Here is a 21,011-nt window from a genome sequence, read left to right as displayed (position 1 = left end):
AACAGAAAAAAAAAATTTAAAAAAAAAAGATAAACATTGTATATTTGTGCATGAACTACAGCATTTTCTCAATTAGAATAGTTGAATGCATTGTATGAAAGCAAAGAGAGACAAAATCCATCACATGCCATCATAAAAATGAGAAAATAACAAAGACAGGGGCGATTGTATCACGCGAGAGAGAGAATGTTGTATCACGCGAGAGATGAGAGAAGAGATAAGAAGAGGAGAACGAGAGAGAGAAAAAAACGTACCTGTTTTGGGGCTCCACCACGCGAGAGAGAATGCTGTCAGCCTGTGAGAGCCGTGAGGGAGAGATGGCTGCCGTGAGGGAGAGAAGGCTATGAGAGAAAAAACAGAGATAGGGGGTGAGAAAAAAAATAAAAGAACATAAGGGAGTCGATAGGGCTTTGTTTAAGCCCTAATTTTTGGTTGAATGAAGGTTTTGACCCTCATTTGACCAAATAAATCAAGGCATGTATGCCTCATTCTGAGGCGCGCCTCGCCTCAAGGCTTATGAGGCGCACGCCTCGAGGGTTTTGCGCTTTACACATGCGCCTCAAGGCATGAAGCCCCTCGCCTTGAGGCGAGGCATGCTTTTTGCACCTTGAGGCGCGTTTTTAATAACACTGGTAAGGATGTATGACGTAAAAGAGAGGCCTATAGTTGTTGTTTTTTTTTTGAGAAAGGCAAAGAGAGGTCGGTAGTTCAAATCCCATGGTTGTCATTGTTAAAAAGCAAGTTTTTTTAACAAGCCAGCTCGTGGTTCGGCTCAGCTGACTCGAGCTCAGCTTGTGATTGAGCTCAGCTCATCTAGCTATGAACATGACCCGAGCCCGAACAAGATGGGATTGACTCGATCGGCTCGTTTACCAGCCCTATCCACCAGTCCAATCCACATGATTAGCATGATAAAGAGATCCTCCCACTTGCTCCTACTTAGCAGCAGCTCCCAACAATTACTATGAGAAGCATCCCTTCTACATTATAACACTCCACCTTACTAGACCCTTCTTCCTCCCACTTTTCTATCTCTACTATATCACCAACCTACATTGGATTTGGGAGCATGTATTGTGTACTACTTAACCTACTCTCATTTTTCATATATTGATTAATAAAAGTCCAGCACCTATATTCATGATTCTTAATTAGTATCTTTTATTTTCCTTTGAAATAAAACATTTAGAAGAGAATTCTTTGTTAATAGCAACAGATGAATAAAACAAGTCACCAACACAATGAAATAGGCAGGAAACATAATGGGAAAAAAGAAAGTTGAGTGGAAAATAACCGACCATCATATAAGGCATAACTATAAGATGTAACTAAAGTATGCAAGAGAATCTCGTAAAGGAGTCATAACTCTTTCACACCTTCAGATTTCTATGTATAATGCCACCTTTTCTACCACTTTTGATTATGTCATCCACATGTTACAAACTGTACTTGTTATACCTTACTCCATACGGTCTTTATCACATGGTGCAACAAATTTATCCTTTGTTCTTTTGTATAGCCCATGCTATGTCAAATAGGTGCGGGTGCAGAGAGTGCGACAGCAATTTCAAAAAACTTGGGTGTGGGGGTGCAGTGTGTGTGTGTGTGTGTGTATATATATGGGTTAATCTACCATGAAACCAGTTAGGTTTAACATTAGATGGATTTAACCATATGAAAATAACTAAAACACACTAAAAAAATGACATTTTTCAAAATGCAAGGTTACTTTTTGAGGTCAAAAAGGTAACTTTGATAGCTTCATAAAGTTACTTTTTTGGAAAAGGTGTTTGACTTTTCAATTCCCTCCAAAGTTCAAAAGACCTATAATGCCCAAAAAAGTAAACTTGTATTTTCAAAAATGTCATTATTTTAAGGGTGTTTTAATCATTTTCATAAGGTTGAATCCATCTAATGTTAAACGGTAGATTAACCCTAATATATATACGTGTATTTGTGTGTGCATTTATGTGTTTTTATATATTATATAGATAAAACTGGACTTGGTTAGGGTTAACCGAATCTACTTATGACAGATGGACCTCAGTGTGGTTGACTTCACATAACACAAAGGAAGTTGCGTCCAAGTGTTGCACCCGCATCGGTGCGGGTGCATTGCCTAGCCCATATTACTTTGATTCCATACAAAAACTCATTTACCATTTAGAGAAACATTAACTTGTTCATCATCACATGATTGCAAATTTGTAGGAACTTTAGTTCCTAACATAAAGCTTTATATATACTTTACAGTAAAACAAACCTGGGAGGGTACAAAGCAGAAGTTGACCCATTGTTATATATTGAATGGTCAGAACTTTGAGTAAGATCTTTCAAGCTTCTTTCACTAGGACTAGTGGCTGTGACTTCTATCACGCCATTCACTTGAGTAATTGGCTGGTTAGTATCAGCAAGAGAGTTTTCTAACCCATACCGAAGATCATGGCACATGGGCAATATTCTGTCCTCACATTCCAGAGCACCTGTATGACAAATAGCATCACTGTTAATACCACATCCAAGAAATAACTTTGGAAATGCAGGTGAGGGAAAATAAAAAAGAGGAAGAAAAGAAGGTATGCTGAACCTTCTAGCCATTGTTCATACTGCAGAACTCCAAAGGTTGAACAATCTTAGAATGAAGAATGACTAATTCAGTTATATAAAATGGAAACATGATGTATTTGGAGTAAGCATTGAATACAGTGTTGTGAAAAGCGTAGAGGCGTAGCGAGGCGCTCCACCAAAAACTGACGCGAGGCGTAAGCCGCAAGGCGTAAAGCATAAGCCTCAAAATTTTCTTTTGAAAACTTTAAAAAAATATAAAAAATATCTAAAAATAAAAATAAATAAAAACATGCTTTACTGACGAAGCAACAACCAATAAGAAATAGAAAATCTCAAATAAATAGTAAAAAATGTGAGATTAACATATAAAAGTAACTATAAAACTGATCATATAATGAAAAATATCTGAAAACTAATTATATAACTGAAAAATATAACTTCTTCGAAAATCTCAAATAAATACTAAAAAACATGAGATTAACATATAAAAGTAAGTAAAAAACTAATTATATAATGAAAAATGTCTGAAAACTAATTATATAACTGAAAAATATCTGAAAACTAATTATATAACTGAAAAATATAACTTCTTCGAAAATCTCAAATAAATACTAAAAAATATGAGATTAACATATAAAAGTAACTAAGAAACTGATTATATAACGAAAAATATCTCTAAACTAATTATATAACTGAAAAATATCTGAAAACTAATTATATAACTGAAAAACTTCTGAAAAATATAATATAACTTCTTCTTCTTAAACTAATTATATAACTGAAAAATATCTGAAAACTAATTATATAACTGAAAAACTTCTGAAAAAATCACCTTTTTCACCTCAAGGCACACTTTTAACAACACTGATTGAATATAAATGACCATAATGAACAACTCAACAAATAAGAAGCATAATTGCAGTAATTAAATATCAAAGCACCAAATATCACATAAACAATTGAATTGTAAAATCATAAGACAACCATGCCATTATATACTCTAAAAATTTAGTATGCCTTACCGGTTATGTTCAAGATATGGTTTCTCAGATGTGATCAAACTTTCAGATATGTAAAGGCTTCAGATCTGATTCTGAATCCTGGCTTCTATGAATCAATCCTTTAGAAAGAAAGATAACCAAATGACAAGGGAACAAGAGAATAATAAAGACCAGATAAGAGGGAAAAAGACAAAAGAATAGAAGAGACGAGGATGAATCACTTTGATATCATTTAAGAAAATGAAGTGTGGAGAGAGAGAAAGAAGAGTGACAATGGAGAAGAATTAAGTGTTTAAAAACTCAAGTTTGAGCTATGAGAAAGACAAGAAAAAGGGCAAATCTATCAGGCAGCACTATTCACTAGATACAATTGAGAAGAATGAGAAAATCATGAAAATGTGCACGTTTATAGTTTAATTACCAATATGTGTATAAAAAATGAAAACCACATTTATGTCCCTATTAATCATTTTTGCATCCCCTCAAACTCAAGACAATGATGTGGAACTCTACGCAAGTTTGGAAAAAAGGGTGCAAACTGAGCAGTAGGTTGAGCCATAATGAAGAAATGTAACAGTTGGTGCTCAAAGTGAACATAAGATAAGGAACTGATGTCATTTAGATACTCTATCACACCTAATGACAATCATTCTTAATACATTTTGTGCACTCATGAAATTCAAGATTCAAGGTATACAAAGGTATACTTTTTTGCGTATTTAATGTTTAGCTTAGGTATATCTGTGTACCTTTTAGGATTTAGGTTAAGTATACTTAATGTATTGCATGCTTTGGGTTAGCTTAAGTTTTTTTTAATTCTTTTTTCGTCATTATTGAAATGACAATATTTATTTTTATATTTTCTATTTTCTATTTTTTTGTCACTTTTTAAATGACCAACTAGTTGTTAAAATTTGTTGTCAAACTAGCTATTAGGTGTATTCCTCTATATATTGTTCATTATTTTTGTTGTATAGTTGGGAGAGGATGTGTATAAATGTAAAACCCAAGATTTTTCCTTGATAATTAAAATGAATAAATGATGGATTATTGATGCATTTATGACTATAATTGTGAATTCTTTATTTTCTTGATTTTCTTTATTTTGATTAATTATGAACCCTTGTCTAAGTTATGAATAATATTTTAAGAATAAGCGAAAATGACTAAGGTATGAAACTATTTGAGTTTGTGTGGTTTTGGATCTTAGACTTCAGTTCTAGATCTAAAATCGTCATTTGGAGTTGAGGTGTTGCTTGGATTGGATCCAATTTAAAATATTAATTGGATCTAATGGTTATGGATTGGACCCTCATAGGGAACGTCCTATGTGGACCCCCATTTGGATCCAAGAGTCCATATGAAATAAAATATCATCTAGTTTTAAATTCAGACCAATAAATTAAATAAAGATAAAAGTGATAATTAAGATTTCTAATCTTAGAATTTATTTTAAACAATAATCAAGAGATTTAAGAGGGCGGAATGTTCCATACCTCTAGAAGAGCCCATGATGGTTAGAACTTTCTAGAGTTGGTTGTTGAATAGTCAAACCTAATAATCCTACTTAAATAAAATTAGAAAAAAATCAAATAACTAGAAAAATTTAAATCTAGAAAATAATTAAAATTTTCTAGAAAAGACTCTTCCCCTCAACACGATTTTGGAGAGAGTCCCATAAGAATAGACTAAGGTTGTGAAGAGGGATATATATACCCCCTCTCCTATGCTCCTCTCACTTTTTCAGAAAAATCTCTCTCTTTCTCTTTCATCTTTTTCCTTTTTTGCCTTTTTTGACTTCTAAGTAGATCTTGACTAGTTAAAAAGTCTAGTTCAAACTGAACTAGACAAAAATAAAAAAGACAAAAAGAAAAGAAAAATAAAATAAAAAATAAAAATTTTAATAAATAAATTATTATATTATTATATTATATATTTATATTTTTAACAATATCACAATTAACAACTTACCACAATCAACTTATCATTCAAGCATTTAACCAAATATCATGCATGAACAAACATTATCCAAAGCCAAATATGTATAATGCATAAACTAATGTTGAACAGTAAAATATGCACAATTGGATGCACATGCATAAATAACTTTATTTATTCTAATTCTACTCTATGTCATATCTAAATCAAGTAAATGTTGTCCTTTATAACCTTTCTCTCTTCTCTACATATCCGTATCATCTTTTTATATCTTTCACTCTCCTTTCACGCTTATCCATATATATAAATGAAAACTATTATTGCCTCTCACTCATACTCTATTAATGGCTTCTCTCACTAGTCGATAAACTCACCCATAGTAAAATCTATATATATATTATATATTTCAATACTATGTCCTTCTCAACCTAATATAATACACTATCCTCAAACATTGATTTGATTTGTCATTCACAAGTCTCTTAACTTACTCCTCACGGATTTCCTTATTTGAGTAAAATCTAAAAATCACTCACTTCCAATGTCATTCAAAACCTATCAAAATTATTTTCATTTCCTCTATTTAATGGATTGGTTCATCACACACCAATTCCACTCGTATCTATCTATCATCCTACAAATTATTACCCACTTCAAACTCGCCCTTCTTAGTCCTCCTTTTTCCTTACAAACTCTTGCAATGGCCTCTTCCTCCTCTAACAATGTGATTACCGCAGCAGATCTAAGGTATCCAGACTTGTTTCACAATTACAACTTACTATGCTCTCGCCCCATTCATGAAGGTAAATTGGTTAACTTTGACGACTTCATGCTCTTTGACTTAGACACCTATCTCCCTGAACTCAAACCTCTACTAGGATCTTCATCCCCAGCTGCCTATTATCCCGAACTAGTTCGACTGTTTTATACAAACTTCTCTACCGATCATGAACAAACCACAATCACCAGCAAAGTCCGCGGAAAGCTGATGATTTTCGATTCTTCCGACCTAGGTAGAATTCTAAACCTACCTTCCACCGGTACCGACCTTAACACCATAATACCAATCGAACGATCGATACTTCGAAAAATACTTCTCTGCACCAACTGCTACCAACTTCCATGGCACATGAGGAATCTCCAACCTCATGCTCAACTACTTGCCCAGATTCTTCTCCACAACATCTATCCCAAGCTTCCCCGCCAGGGATTAGTTCCTCGAAAAATCTTTCTTCTTATCTACGCAATTTTTTCTTCTCTTCCGATAAACTGGTCATCCATTCTTTTCGACCTTTTTATTCGTTATCAAAAATTCGAGCCTCTTCTTTTTGGGTGTTTCATAACTCCCATTCTCAAATACTTCAAAGTACCCCTTCACAACGAAGTCATCCTCCGTCCCTCTCAGGTCCTCGATGATACCACCTTCAATCTAAGGTCCCTGCACATGCCCGGCTCTGATGAAGCAGATCCAACATCCTCCTTCAATTACTTTTCTGCTATGATGGATATCGAGCACTCTCAGGATCGTATCCTTCGTAATCAAGCCCTGTTGCAGCAGACTCGCAAGCGGAATCGTGCCGACCGAACACATTCACCTCCTCCACCTTCGAGATAAACTCATTTTTTTTGGTCTGTAATAACTTTTAATTACTTTTGGACTGTAATATTTGGTCTGTAATAACTCTCTTACTCAGATCCCTTCCTTTTTGTCCATGACAAAGAGGGAGAAAACCTGTCTCCATTATTGGAGAAATACTCTCTTTAAACATTTTTCAAATTTTTTATCATATTATTATTTCTATGCATAATGTCTTGTTGACAGGGGGAGCATATTTTGTCATCATCAAAAAGGAGGAGAATGTTGAGAAACTCTGTTTTGATGTCACATAATATGATACACTGTCGTATTTGATTTTATATGATATGATAATATGTCATCTTGAAAAATGTTATATTATGACTGAATATGTTTTGCCATAACTCTAACGAGTATTTGATGCAAGGATATCTCACCCAATAAGGATGGAGACTTCCTGTTCAAGTACAACTATGGTGCAATCATACTCCTTGAAGAAAAAGCTTGATGAGCCATGCATTCCTAAAGTTCAAATAAAGAGATCGGCTACCTCAAGATGAAGATTTTTTTCTTCTTTAGAGTCATATGTAACAGAACCTTCAGGAACTTGCATATTGCATATTACATACTCATTCATAAATACTATATCATAAAAGTATACGATAGTTTCAAAAAGCTCCTTTTTGAAAACCAATAATTGTACCTTCTTACAACCCTTTATAAAAAAGATATTTTGTCATGTAATAATTGTACCTTACACTATATACAAGACAACATGAAAAAGAAATGTAGGAAAAAGACAAAAACATAAAATCGGCTACATAAGAAAAACAAATATAATATGTTTTTGAAAAGACTTTAGTTACCTTCTTTAAAGAAATGTTTTTTTTATATAAGAAGAAGACAAAAACATAAATCGGCTACACAAAAGAAAAACAAATATAATATGTTTTTGAAAAGACTCTAGTTACCTTCTTTAAAGAAATATTTCTAATATAAGAAGAAGACAAAAACATAAATCGGCTACACAAAAGAAAAACAAATAAAATATGTTTTTGAAAGGACTCTAGTTACCTTTTTCAAAACCATAAAATGTCGACTTACTTGAAGTCATCATTCTCTTTACAAAGCATTAAATACCTCCTGTAACAAATCCTTGTTAATATCCTTCTCAAAGAATGTCGACCTTCTTTTGGTCATCATTCTCTCTGGAGACTTTGAAAAACACAACATAAAGAAAACACTTGACATGACTATGTACAAATAAATATCTCAAAGCACTCATTGTACTTACACTCATTTAAAGCAAAGAAGTACTAATGTACCTCAAATCATTAATTAGAATAAAGACAAAACTAAAACCCAACGTTCAATGTACTATTGTAAGAAATAGACTTTTTACATAAAATATGTATTACCTAAAATATTACAACGACTAGTGTACCCTCTATTTTACTTTTATGGAAAAAGGCATTCTCGAACTTCTCTAAAAGATATTTTTGAAATGACATAACATTTCACATTTCAAAAAAGTTACAATTCCAAAATGTAACGACTACTTTTTAAAAGCTATATAAACACACTCAAATAAACTATTCAAACAATGGAATGGAATAGACGTGTGAGCTTCCAACGAGAAAAATTCCTATTCGATATTTGAAAAGAGAGCCTTGAAAAAGAAAGAGAAAAAGTCAAGTCCAGCTCTGTGACAAAGAGCATCCTCTGAGTGACAAACAGAACATTCTAAGAATCCTTCATTCGTGCATTCATATCATTCTGAAGGTTCTATAGGAAGTATTGTAACTCTGTTATTCACTGTATTCCTTCTTTGTTGAAAGAAGTAGACCTCTGTGAAAGAGGGTGTTGCCCTTCTCTGTTGAGAGAAGAAGACCTCTGTGAAAGAGGGTGTTGTCCTTCTCTGTTGAGAGAAGAAGACCTTTGTGGAAGAGGGTGTGCCCCTTCTCTGTTGAGAGAAGAAGACCTCTGAGGAAGAGGGTGTTGTACTATTTATCCGGTGACTCGGATGTTATAGTGGAAAGCTCAAGTGGTTTGCTTGGGACTGAATGTAGGTCTGGATACTGACCGAACCAGTATATATTCTGTGTTTTATGTGTTGTGCCTTATTGCCTGATTATTTTATTTTATCGATCTTTATCGTATTTCACTATTCACCCCCCCTCTAGTGGAATTTCAAGAGAATCCAAAGAAAAATACATACCAAAATACGAGTCTTGAGTCAAATTCGTACATCAATTCAAATCTTTCTTTTGAAGTACAAACATGAACAAGATACCAAGACCAAGATGCCTTGCTCTGATACCATGTCATGAAATTGTTAAATTATGTAAATCAAACTTGTAATTTCATATATATATCTTATATATATAAGGTAATACATATACATATATTATATATATATGTATATGTATTTACCTATTATATATATAATATATATATATATATTCCTATTTTAGTCTTAGGGGTAGTTTAGGCATTTTACACATATTCTTTTTTATGAATATGTTTTTTTGTATTTTCTTTTTCCTTTTATTTTCTTTTCTTTTAATGCATTGTACCTACCTTGGGAGGGGCCCAACACACTAGTCGTTGTACCCCTCCAACGGTCACATTTGTGACCGTTGGAGGGGCTCCAACGACTATGTGGAGCCCCTTCCAAGGTCTCCTAATGCCCTATAAATATGGGCACTCCCTCTTGTATTTCTCTTAAGGGTGTTGGGGTTTATTGCCCAACCTTTTTATTGTTTATGAAACTTATGAGTACATTTGCACATTTGTGATTTCGTGTTTTGTGTTTTTTGTGCACAAGTGTTCCAAGTGTTCTTGGTGTGTGTATGTTCATACATTTATATCGTTCCATCGACTATAGTATCTTGTTAAAGATACTTTTACATGGTATCAGGGCCTCGTTGAAGAAGTAATTGTGATTTTCCTCCGTTTGAGTATCTTGAAAAGCGTGCCTTCAAGCTTTTTGAGATTGAAGTGGATCATCTTCTTCGGGCAATATTTTAGAAGCCTCTTTTATCAAGAAAGACGCGGAAAATACTTAAGGTACGTATTATTTCTTGTCTTCTTTTCTCTCTAATGAGCGAAAAAGACTCTCATTTCTCTCTTGGGTTTAAGCTTAATGGCTCAAACTATCATATTTGGGCCGGTAATATGGAAGCCCATATTAAAGGAAAGGGGCTTTGGGGTTACATTCATGGTTCAATACCAGAGCTGGAACCCAAAATCACCATCATTGAAGGAGGGGAACTCTTGAAGAATATTCAAAAAAGCATGATGATTGAGAAATGAAGAACTTCAAGATCTTATCTTGGATTTTTTCATCCATTGAGACCAAGAATAACGCCAATATCATCAAATTTAAAAAAGCTTCTGAAGCTTGGTTGTATCTTGAGAAAATGTACACTTCAAGAGACTTATCTCACAAGTACTTTCTCCAAAAGAGGGTTTTAACCCTCCAACAAAATGATATGACCATTCGAGAGTACTTTGCCGAATTATCCTCTATTTGGGACGAGCTTGCCATGCTTGAACCAAAATGGAGTGGAGAAGCTATCGAGTTAAGGCACAAACAACTTGAGGAAGACCGATTCTTCAATTTTCTAAACGGCCTTAGACCCGAATTTGAACAAGTTTGGTCCTTTCTTCTCTCCGCCTTTACATCTCCCTCCCTTGAAGATGTTATCACTAAGCTAAGTGGTGAAGAAACCCGTATGGGGATTAGCAAGAATAATCCTAACATTCTTGTTACCTCTTCCGCTCAAGAAGATGGTGAATTGGTTAATGTCGTGTCAAGACCGGGGAATAACGTGAAGACTTATAGACCTCCTCATTTCAAGAACCAAGGAAGAAATGATCGATATGGCAAGAGGGACTATAGCAAGTTGACTTGCCACTTTTGTAAAGAACCGGGACATATCAAACCTATATGTCCTAAATGGAAGAAATTTATTGCAACGGCTATGGCATCCCAAGAGGAAGAACGACCTTCATCAAGTGAACCTCTTTCTCTTCAACAAATCGTAGATGCTTTGCAACCTCTTCTCAAGGGAGGCATTTCCGGAGCCACTATGTCATCTTCTTCCCCCGGTAAGACATCTTGGCTTTTAGATTCCGGGGCATCCTTTCACATGACCCCAAGTACTTGCTCCCTTTCAAATTTTTCTAAAAATACTCTTCCATCCTTTGTCTCAACCGCGGATGGAACACCTCTTGAAATTAAAGGAATAGGCAATTTTGAAAGACAAGATTTTTTTGTTCCAAAAATTCGTCTTATCCCAAAACTTAATTTAAATCTTCTTTCCGTCTCCCAACTCTCGGACCATGGTTGCGATATAAAATTCTCTTCTAATAAATGTTGGATACAGGATCGCCAGTCCGAGAGATTGATTGGGGAAGGCTCTAGAAGAGGAGACCTTTACTACGTTGATTTTCTTCAAGTTCCCAAGAGTCAATTTTGTAATGTTGTTCAAAACAAAGATATTCATGTATGGCATAAGAGATTGGGTCATCCCAATATTGTTAAAATCTCTTATTTGCCTTTTATTAAACATCTTTGTAAAAGTGATTTTATATGTAATGAATGTATTCTTGGGAAAATGAAGTGTTTGCCTTTTTCTCAAAGATCCATGTTTACGACAAAACCTTTTGAAATTGTTCATTCTGATGTATGGGGTCCGGCTCCTGTAATGTCAAAAGGAGGATTTTCATACTATGTGATTTTTGTGGATGACTATACTAGGTTTTGTTGGATTTATTTCCTTAAACATAAACATGAAGTTTTCTCAACTTTTAAAAGCTTTCATATGATGATTCTAAATCAATTCAATGGGTCCCTAAAAATCCTTAGGTCCGACTCTGGAGGAGAATACCTCTCAAATGAATTCAAAAGTTATCTTGAAAATTTTGGTATTCTTCACCAAAAATCTTGTCCGAAAACCCCCCAACAAAATGGGTTAGCCGAACGAAAGCATAGGCACATCATTGAAACAACTAGGACTTTACTCATTTCACAAAACATTCCAAAGAATCTCTGGGCTGAGGCAGCCCTTACCTCTGTCTATCTGATAAACAAACTTCCATCGAAAAATTTAGGCAAAATTTCTCCCTTTGTAAAATTATACAAGAAGGAATCTGATTATAGCAGGTTTAGGGTCTTTGGATGTAAATGTTTTGTTCTTACTGATAAGAATGACAAACTTTCTCCTAAGGCCATTCCTTGTGCCTTTCTTGGCTATTCTAAAACCCAAAAGGGTTTACGTTGTTATGATGTCAAAAGTGATAAACTATATGTTTCCATAAATGTGAGTTTTTTGGAAAATCTTAGTGGATTCAAACGTGGTGAATCTCATAATGAGAATGTGGACTATTCTTTTCTATTTGATTTACTGAATAAAGATGATGACTCTAGTGATGATGAGTCAGATCAAGGTAACTTAAATGAATTTGAAACTGAGGAAAACGTCCCTTTGCTCCCTTCATCACATCAACATACTGATGAAGGGTTACCTAGAGACCCTATCACCTATACTCATAGAGATCGAAACAACTTTAGAAGTGTTGTTGAAAGATATGATGATACTGCTCCAAGTGCTTCTCAGAACGAAGTAATTCCTCGTAGAACCGAAAGAAGTAGAAAGACTCCTTCTAGGTTTATTTCCTATTACTCTTTTTCACATAAATATAGAGCATGTCTTAGTGTCATTCATTCTTATATAGAACTTAGAAATTTTGAAGAAGCACAAAAGTACCCTGAATGGATTAGTGCAATGAACAATGAACTTGAAGCTCTGAGAAAAGCTAAAACTTGGGAGTTTCAAAATCTTCATAAAGGTAAGAAAACAATAGGGTGCAGATGGGTCTTCAAGGTAAAGACTAAAAGTAACGGATCCCTTGAAAGATATAAAGTTTGTTTGGTTGCAAAAAGATATAGTCAAGAGTATGGTATTGACTATGAAGAAACTTTTGCTCCTGTAGCTCGTATGGTCACTGTCTGATGTCTTATAACCGTTGCTTCTATCAACAAATGGAACATCTATCAAATGGATGTTAAAAATGCTTTTTTAAATGGTGATTTAAACGAAGAAGTTTATATGAATGCTCCACCTGGGATGGAGACTCCCAAGGGAAAAGTGTTTCGTCTTCAAAAAGCACTTTATGGCCTAAAACAAGCCCCCAAGGCCTGGTATGATAGATTTAACTCTGTAATGATCGAAAATGGATTTGTTTCTTGCTTTACAGACACTGCTCTATTTGTTAGAAAATCCAATGCAGGGATTGTGATTTTATTATTATATGTTGATGACATGCTCATCACTGGGAGTGATTCTAACGGGGTTAAAAGTATAAAATCTATCTTGAAAGATAAATTTGAAATGTCTGATTTGGGTTTTTTAACTTACTTTTTGGGGATTGAAGTAGCATACTCTCCTAGAGGTTACTTCTTATCTCAAACTAAGCTTGCTTCTGAGACCATTGACAGGTCAGGTATTACAGATGAGAAGCTCTGCGAAACTCCTACAGTAGTAGGGGCAAAAATGAAAATTGATGACGGGGTTCTTCTTTCGGATCCTACACCCTACAGACAGCTTGTAGGATCTTTGATGTATCTGAGTATTACCAGACCAGATATATCTCATGTAGTCCATACTGCAAGTCAGTTTCAGCATGCGCCTACATCAGTTCACATGAGTGTCATCTTGTGAGTCGTAAGATACATAAAGGGTACTCTAAATAAGGAAGTTTTTCTGTCTTCTTCATCCGATTTAAAATTGATTGCTTATACTGACTCTGATTGGGGAGGTGACCCAAATAACCGTCACTCAACCATTGGTTTTTGTGTATTCTTAGGAGATTCACTAATTTCGTGGAGATGCAAGAAGCAACAAAAGGTGTCGCTCTCCTCAACTGAAGCTGAATATCATGCTATGGCAACTACTACCATGGAGATTGTTTGGATCCATCAACTGCTGGAAGACATGGGGATCACAATTGAAGGGCCCACCAAGCTGTGTTGCGACAACAAGAGTGCAATCTACATTGCGAAAAATCACACCTTTCATGAGCGGACTAAACACATCGAAATGGACTGTCACTATGTTCGTGAAGCATATCTCCGGGGAGTCATTGATCTCCCTTATGTCACGTCCGAATACCAGTTGGCAGATTTCTTTACTAAAGCCTTGTGCGCCCCGCGGTTCAACTTCCTTCTGGGCAAACTATCGGTCATCTTGCCCTAAGTTTGAGGGGGGGTGTTAAATTATGTAAATCAAACTTGTAATTTCATATATATATTTTATATATATAAGGTAATACATATACATATATTATATATATGTATATGTATTTACCTATAATATATATATATATAATATATATATAATATATATATATATATATTCCTATTTTAGTCTTAGGGGTAGTTTAGGCATTTTACACATATTCTTTTTTATGAATATGTTTTTTTGTATTTTCTTTTTCCTTTTATTTTATTTTCTTTTAATGCATTGTACCTACCTTGGGAGGGGCCCCACACACTAGTCGTTGGACCCCTCCAACGATCACATTTGTGACCGTTGGAGGCTCCAACGACTATGTGGAGCCCCTTCCAAGGTCTCCTAATGCCCTATAAATATGGGCACTCCCTCTTGTATTTCTCTTAAGGGTGTTGGGGTTTATTGCCCAACCTTTTTATTGTTTATAAAACTTATGAGTGCATTTGCACATTTGTGATTTCGTGTTTTGTGTTTTTTGTGCACAAGTGTTCCAAGTGTTCTTGGTGTGTATATGTTCATACATTTATATTGTTCCATCGACTATAGTATCTTGTTAAAGATACTTTTACAGAAATAGCACGGAACCCAAGACATTTCAAATCATAGTCCAAACCCAAGACATTTCAAATCATAGTCCAAATGCCAATCGAAATGTATTTGAATCCTAACAATATGCAAAACTTGATACAAGTTGTATGAATAAATGAATTCATTCATAATGAACAAAAATACATAAAAGAAATAAATACATAAAGGTCTCACTATAATACACTAAAACACACACGGAATAACCTAAAACTACCCCATCACTGTAACGCCCCAAAATTTCAAACTTGCGAACCTTTCAGAAAACAGACAAGAGACTAGAAAAAATCTCTTTCCTTCAAAGTTTGTTTATGAAATCAGTGGAAGACTATTCTTTTATTAAATTCAGAAAGGCAAGCTGATAACTTTGGGCACGTTAGCTAAAAGAACCAAAAAGTATAAAATTCGGATATCCAAAGGAAAATCCATGACAAACCCAAAAAATGTCCAGGACGCGAGCTACGAGCAGAAAGAAGAAGTCTTGAAGTCATCTTGCAATCGCGCCATCGCCCGTGGTGGACCTAATCATCACCTGTACTCATAGAATGTGCTAGTTTCGCGAAAAACTAGTAGGTGCACAAGAAAGACTACAGGAAACTGAATTAAGTACATTTAATTCAGCATGCTAAGCAGTTTATAGCATATCAGCAGTCAAACTGGTAAGCAGTACAAAGCAGGTAAGCAATTCAAAGCAAGTAAGCAGTTCAAAACAGAGTTACCGGAAGCGCCTAGCTAAAAGGGGAAGCGCGCTTCCCCGAAGCGCGCTTCGGAAGCGCGAAACGTCGCGCTTCCGAAGCGTGGGGGGAAGCGTCCCCCTTTTTTGGGAAGCGCGTTTCCCTTTAATGGGGGACGCGTTTCCCTTTAATGGGGGACGCGCTTCCCTTTAATGGGAAGCGCGCTTCCCATCACGCTTCCCCCACGCTTCCCCCTCGCTTCCCCCACGCTTCCCCCTCGCTTCCCCTGTTTTTTTCAATTTTTTTGTATTTTTTATTTTTTATTTTTATTTTTTTCGCTTCCCCCTCGCTTCCGAGACGCTTCCTAGGTCGCTTCCGAGACGCTTCCTAGGTCGCTTCCGAGACACTTCCCGAATCGCTCCTAAGTGGTCCCACGCTTCCCCGCTTCCTAAAATTTTGAAAGTGCCTCGCTTCCCGCTCCCGCTTCCCGTATTGCTTCCCGCTCCCGCTTCCTCAACTGGCAACCATGGTTCAAAACAAGTAGTGCAACTGTCAAACACAGCAGATCGTAAGCTGTGAACTACCATGCAACAAGTTTGTTTTCGTTCTTAGAACAGGGTCTCTGCATTTAATCATTATCACATCATCGGTTGTCGCTCTTACTATTTCTAACAACTCTTTGTCCTGAACAACCTTTATTTATTCTCATCTCTCAAGGCCTTATGTGGTCAACTGTCACCTGTTATGACTCACTTAAGGCGTCATACGTTCTCAGAAAAACCCACCCTTCCATAGAAGGTCCAAAGCATGATCTAAAATCAATAAAGATATGATTCTCGCATCTGGGTTCAACATATAATTATGCTAAAACAGAAAGCCAAATCTATAGATTCATAATTGGCTATATCAATCAATCTCAGAAGATCATCAAAGCTCACTATAACTTTTTATAGTAATCAAAGCTCACAAGCTTCACGTCGGATCGCTAGGTTCGGAAATTGTACGACCTCGCGAGGAATTACCACCCTAGATAGTATACCTGGTCTTGGACAACACACTTCCTCACAGGAGTTTACCGTCTTTGCGGCTACCCGCTCGTGGACAGTGTATATCCTCACAGAGATTCTACTGCTCTAGCAGAGTCACCTTAACAATGCTCGCAATACATACAATTACCATTAATTGGTTTCGTCCATCTGCAAGTAACTACATTAATCGTAAGGTATAAAGCATTGCATCGCAAGCCATTCATAAGCTATACATGATAAGCAATCATACGGCAGCAATTATATCATAATATGTAAGCAACTTATAAGACAAGCGGCCACATCAATCTTAGTGGTCATCAGTTCGTAGATTACAAGTTGTATGCAATCACATCAATCATAAGAGATGCAAGCCAAAGTGATACATTACAATAAGCACCAAGCACGTCTCACGACCCATCAACCAGTGTGAACAGACTTTATGTTTCGATATTACTGGCCTGCGGGTATGCGCAGCCAAAACGTAGAAACAACTGAGACTAGTTCGGGCGTCTGTTATTCTATGTTTTCAATAACCCAAATAGCTAGTTGAGTCCGCTCCTAAGGAGACGGCTTTAGCCGAGAGAGGATTTTCCAAAGGCAACTAAGCAGTGTCACAAATGCATCCAACTTCTGCAGAAGTGTTGAGCTAACTTTTGTAGCCCCTTGCCCCTAACTCCAATGACAGGGGAGGCCAGATCTTTGCCCGTAGGGTGATTGTTAACCTGTCCATTGGAGTTTTGTACCGCTCTGTCCTCTCTCTTGAGAGACAACAAGAAGCGAATGGGTGTGTTAGGGGTTGCTTAACTAACGACCCATTCTATGTTGTGTTTTTAAATCACTTGAGCATCTTGCCTGTGAAGGCGAATAGTCACCATTTTATGTGATTACAGCATTGTGCATTTAGCATTGTTCGAGGTCGCACGACCGTCTCATTCGATCATCGCAGTACTAGCGTGTAGTGCACGACTACAAGTACTCTAGGATGAAAGGGGTATAGCTCCTCAATAGGAGCCTCAACAGAAGTGTTTCACAAAGATGTAATGTTTCTCAAACTTTACTTTGCATTCTTTATCTTTTGAAACCGCCAACAACTTGTGTCAACATCTGGCATGTGATTATCTCGAATCACATCCGCTATCGGAGTATCTACATGCCTCGCATGACTCGATACCGGCCTCGATAGACGGGATACGGGTTTCTCAACAAAACCTCCCGCTAAGAAGTTCGCTCGAGCCCCAATTCGGGGTTACCCGAGATATGGCGAATAGACGAACAGAACTGACCAAAACACATTCTTCCAAATGCTTCAATTTGGGCAGTCTTTGATGCTATTGCGCAGCTCCCTAAATCTCAAGTCTACTCTGCAGGACTGCGTACTCGAAGAGCCAGGATCCTTGCGAGGTATCCCTCTCCTTAGACGAGGATGTATCGTCAACCTCTCGACTCAACTCTTGTCGTAAGAGAGAGAGAGAGAGAGTGGTAAATGCCTTTGCATCCTCGAAGAGGATGCCCTTATAGCATGTGCAATGAGCGAAAACCTAAGTGTCATCTACAATAGAAAGGCAGTCACAAAACATTTGCAAAAGCAAGAGCCTGGGCGCAAAGCGCGACGGCAAGGTAAAGACTTGACAAAAAGTAAAGGACAAGGATCGCGAAACCGCGTCCTTGAGTTAAATATGTAGTCGCATAAATATATATTTTTATATATATTTATTTAATTGTCCTTTTTAGTTAATTGAACTCAATTCAATTGTCCAAGTCCTCCGTGCAATCTTCCCCTACCTCGAAGAGTTGCAAGCTTGCTCGCGCCTGCGGGTATACACGATTGATGGCTCGGGTCACGAAGCGTGAGCAGGATCTGTCGTACGGGTTGCAAACGCGACAGTCTTAGCAAGCTAACACCAAAAATAGAAGATTAGGGGCACTGGCGTCGCCTTGACGTAAGGAAAGCAGAGGCAGAGGCATCGTGCCCTTGCGCACCTGCTATTAGCGCAAGAAGCAGGGGTAGGGGTTGCGAGCTCCTGCTGACCTGTTGTCAGCAAACTACGATGAGGCAGGGGGTTGTACCCCTACCCTCAGAAAGCGAGGGCAGGCAAGGTCGCACCCCTGCCTGACAAAGTAGAAGAGAGGCAGGGGCAAAGCCCCTGCCTGTCAACAACGACGGTCTGGCAGGGGGCTTCCCCCCTGCCTGTCGAACATGCAAGGAGGCAAGGGCTTGGCCCCTGCCTGATGAAATCCGAACAGGCAGGGGGTGAAGCCCCTGCCTGATGCCAGGGAAGAGCGAGGCAAGGGGGGCTTGCCCCTGCCTGCAGAAAAAACAGTAGAGGCAGGGGTGATGCCCCTGCCTAAATAAAAAAGAGGCACAGGGAGGGGGCTCGACCCCCCCCCCCCCCCCCGCCGTAACAGAGAGCAGGGAGAAGGGAAGGGAGCTCGACCCCCTCCTCTGCCGGAAAAGAAGCAGGGAGGGGCTCGACCCCCTCCCCTGCTGTAATAGGGAGTAGTGAGGGGCTCGGGCCCCTCCCCTGCCGTAAGGAGACGCAGGGAGGGGCTCGACCAGAGTTGTCAGTAGAGGAAGCGGGAGCAAGAAGCGATACGGGAAGTGGAAGCGGGAAGCGAGGTACTTCTAAAATTTTAGCAAGCGGGAAGCGCGGGGTGACTTAGGAGCGAACCAGGAAGCGTCTCGGAAGCGACCTAGGGAGCGAAGAAGGAAGCGACATAGGATTCGAGTGAGAAGCGAAAGGGAAGCGAATAAGAATCGAAAGAGAAGCAAAAATGTAATTATAATATTATATATTTTTTATTTTATCAAAAAATAAGATTTATGTCATCATTAACAAAATAAAACATGTATCTAAGACAATAAATAATATAAGTTGTAATTGTCTAACAAATGCATCATATTGCAACTGTCAAGCATTTAAAAAATCATACATCAAGAGAAGATCATAATTCGAATTCTTGTTGCAACCATTTAACAAATGCATGCAAGCACTAAATAATGCATTAAGAAAACAATTAAATTTGATTAAAAAGTGTATATTTTTCAACGAAAGAATCAAATAACTTGTTATTTGATGTAATTGTTGTAAATCTTGTCATCTCTGCAACATAAAAAATGAGAAATCAATAAACTCAAAGATTACATAAGGATATGGTTAAATTTTTAAGCTATAAATTTTTAAACTGTAAATTATAAACTACGAAGTTGTAAACTCTAAACTTAAAATTAACATAATCCACTACTTCACTTCATCATACAAGATTCAAAATAAAAGTACATATCAAACCAACAAAATATTACAAGACCATAACAAACAAGTAACATAAAAATGCCACCAATTAAACACCGACATTGTAGGATTCAGTGCATCTATTCTTGCTGCATTTCGGCTAAATCTTCCACTTCTTGATGCAAAAGCCATAAGTTGTGACCTATAAAGTGTAGATATCACTTCAAGCGCGAGCATTGCACCGTCTAAGATATCATTATCCTTTTCTGTAAAAAAAATGTTTAATAACTATAACAAGAAAATGCAAATGAAATAATAAAATAATTAAATCATTAAAATTTAAACTTTATTAAATAGATAGAATAAAATTTTTACCAAGAGAAACTCGTTTGACCCCTCCTGCTGTTGGGATCTTGAGATACTCCGACTCGTAATATTTTGGAGTAAGCATGTAGGCTAGACTATGGAGAGGCACATTCATTCTATCCCATCTATTTGAGACAATCTTATAAATCTTTTCATACAAATTTGGTTGTCCTTTTAGATTGTCTTTGATTTCCCCCAACATCTTGTCCATGCCTTCATACACTTCACCAATTATAGGGCCTTCCTCATCACAAAAATTTAATCATCTTATATATGGGTTTTGTAATCAATAATGCTAAACGTACAAAATCTCAATATTCTTCGTCAAGAAGAGTTGTTTCTGTTGCAACAACCTTTTTTTTCATAATTTCATCCGTGCAAGACTGCTTTCACTCACTCCATCTATCTGAAATTACTGTGAGCCTCAAGCTCTCCCTCACATCAAGCAAGCGCTTCAAAGTAGTACAATGTGAAGCAAACCTTATTTTTGCAATCTTTATTAACTCTAATTTTTCATTGTTTCTAAAGATTGCAGTGTCTTTGAATGATTTATAATATACTTCACAATTTCTTTACTCTGCAAATATGTTTCTCTCAACCAATGAAACTCATGTGCCAAATCCTTAAAGATCGAATTAAGTGTGTGCACAACACAAGGTGACAAAAAAATATACTTATACGTTTGTTTTAATTCTTTACCTGCTCTTCAAAAATTGTGGGGCCTTGTAACGTAGTGCTTGACAGTGA

At 36.8% G+C, this 21,011-nt stretch overlaps 1 protein-coding gene across 7 annotated transcripts in view; it reads right to left on the bottom strand.

Annotated features, from left to right (window-relative positions):
- Positions 1–21,011, bottom strand: part of LOC149822457 (5'-AMP-activated protein kinase-like protein) — a 121,308-nt gene that overhangs the window by 46,888 nt on the left and 53,409 nt on the right. For all 7 annotated transcript variants that reach the window (XR_016426021.1, XR_016426022.1, XM_089980988.1 and 4 more), the window contains 2 exons: positions 2,264–2,483; positions 255–341 (listed from right to left, as the gene is read on the bottom strand). Coding sequence is in view for 5 of the 7 variants with exons in the window: in XM_089980988.1 (XP_089837114.1) it covers positions 255–341; positions 2,264–2,483 (307 nt within the window). In the remaining 2 variants the exon portion in view is untranslated. The remainder of the gene's footprint in view (positions 1–254; positions 342–2,263; positions 2,484–21,011) is intronic.

Source organism: Nuphar pumila, chromosome 11 (assembly GCF_984573655.1).
Source record: "Nuphar pumila chromosome 11, dmNupPumi1.hap1.1, whole genome shotgun sequence".
NCBI classification, from domain to species: domain Eukaryota; kingdom Viridiplantae; phylum Streptophyta; class Magnoliopsida; order Nymphaeales; family Nymphaeaceae; genus Nuphar; species Nuphar pumila.
This window is presented reverse-complemented; position numbering and strand designations above follow the sequence as displayed.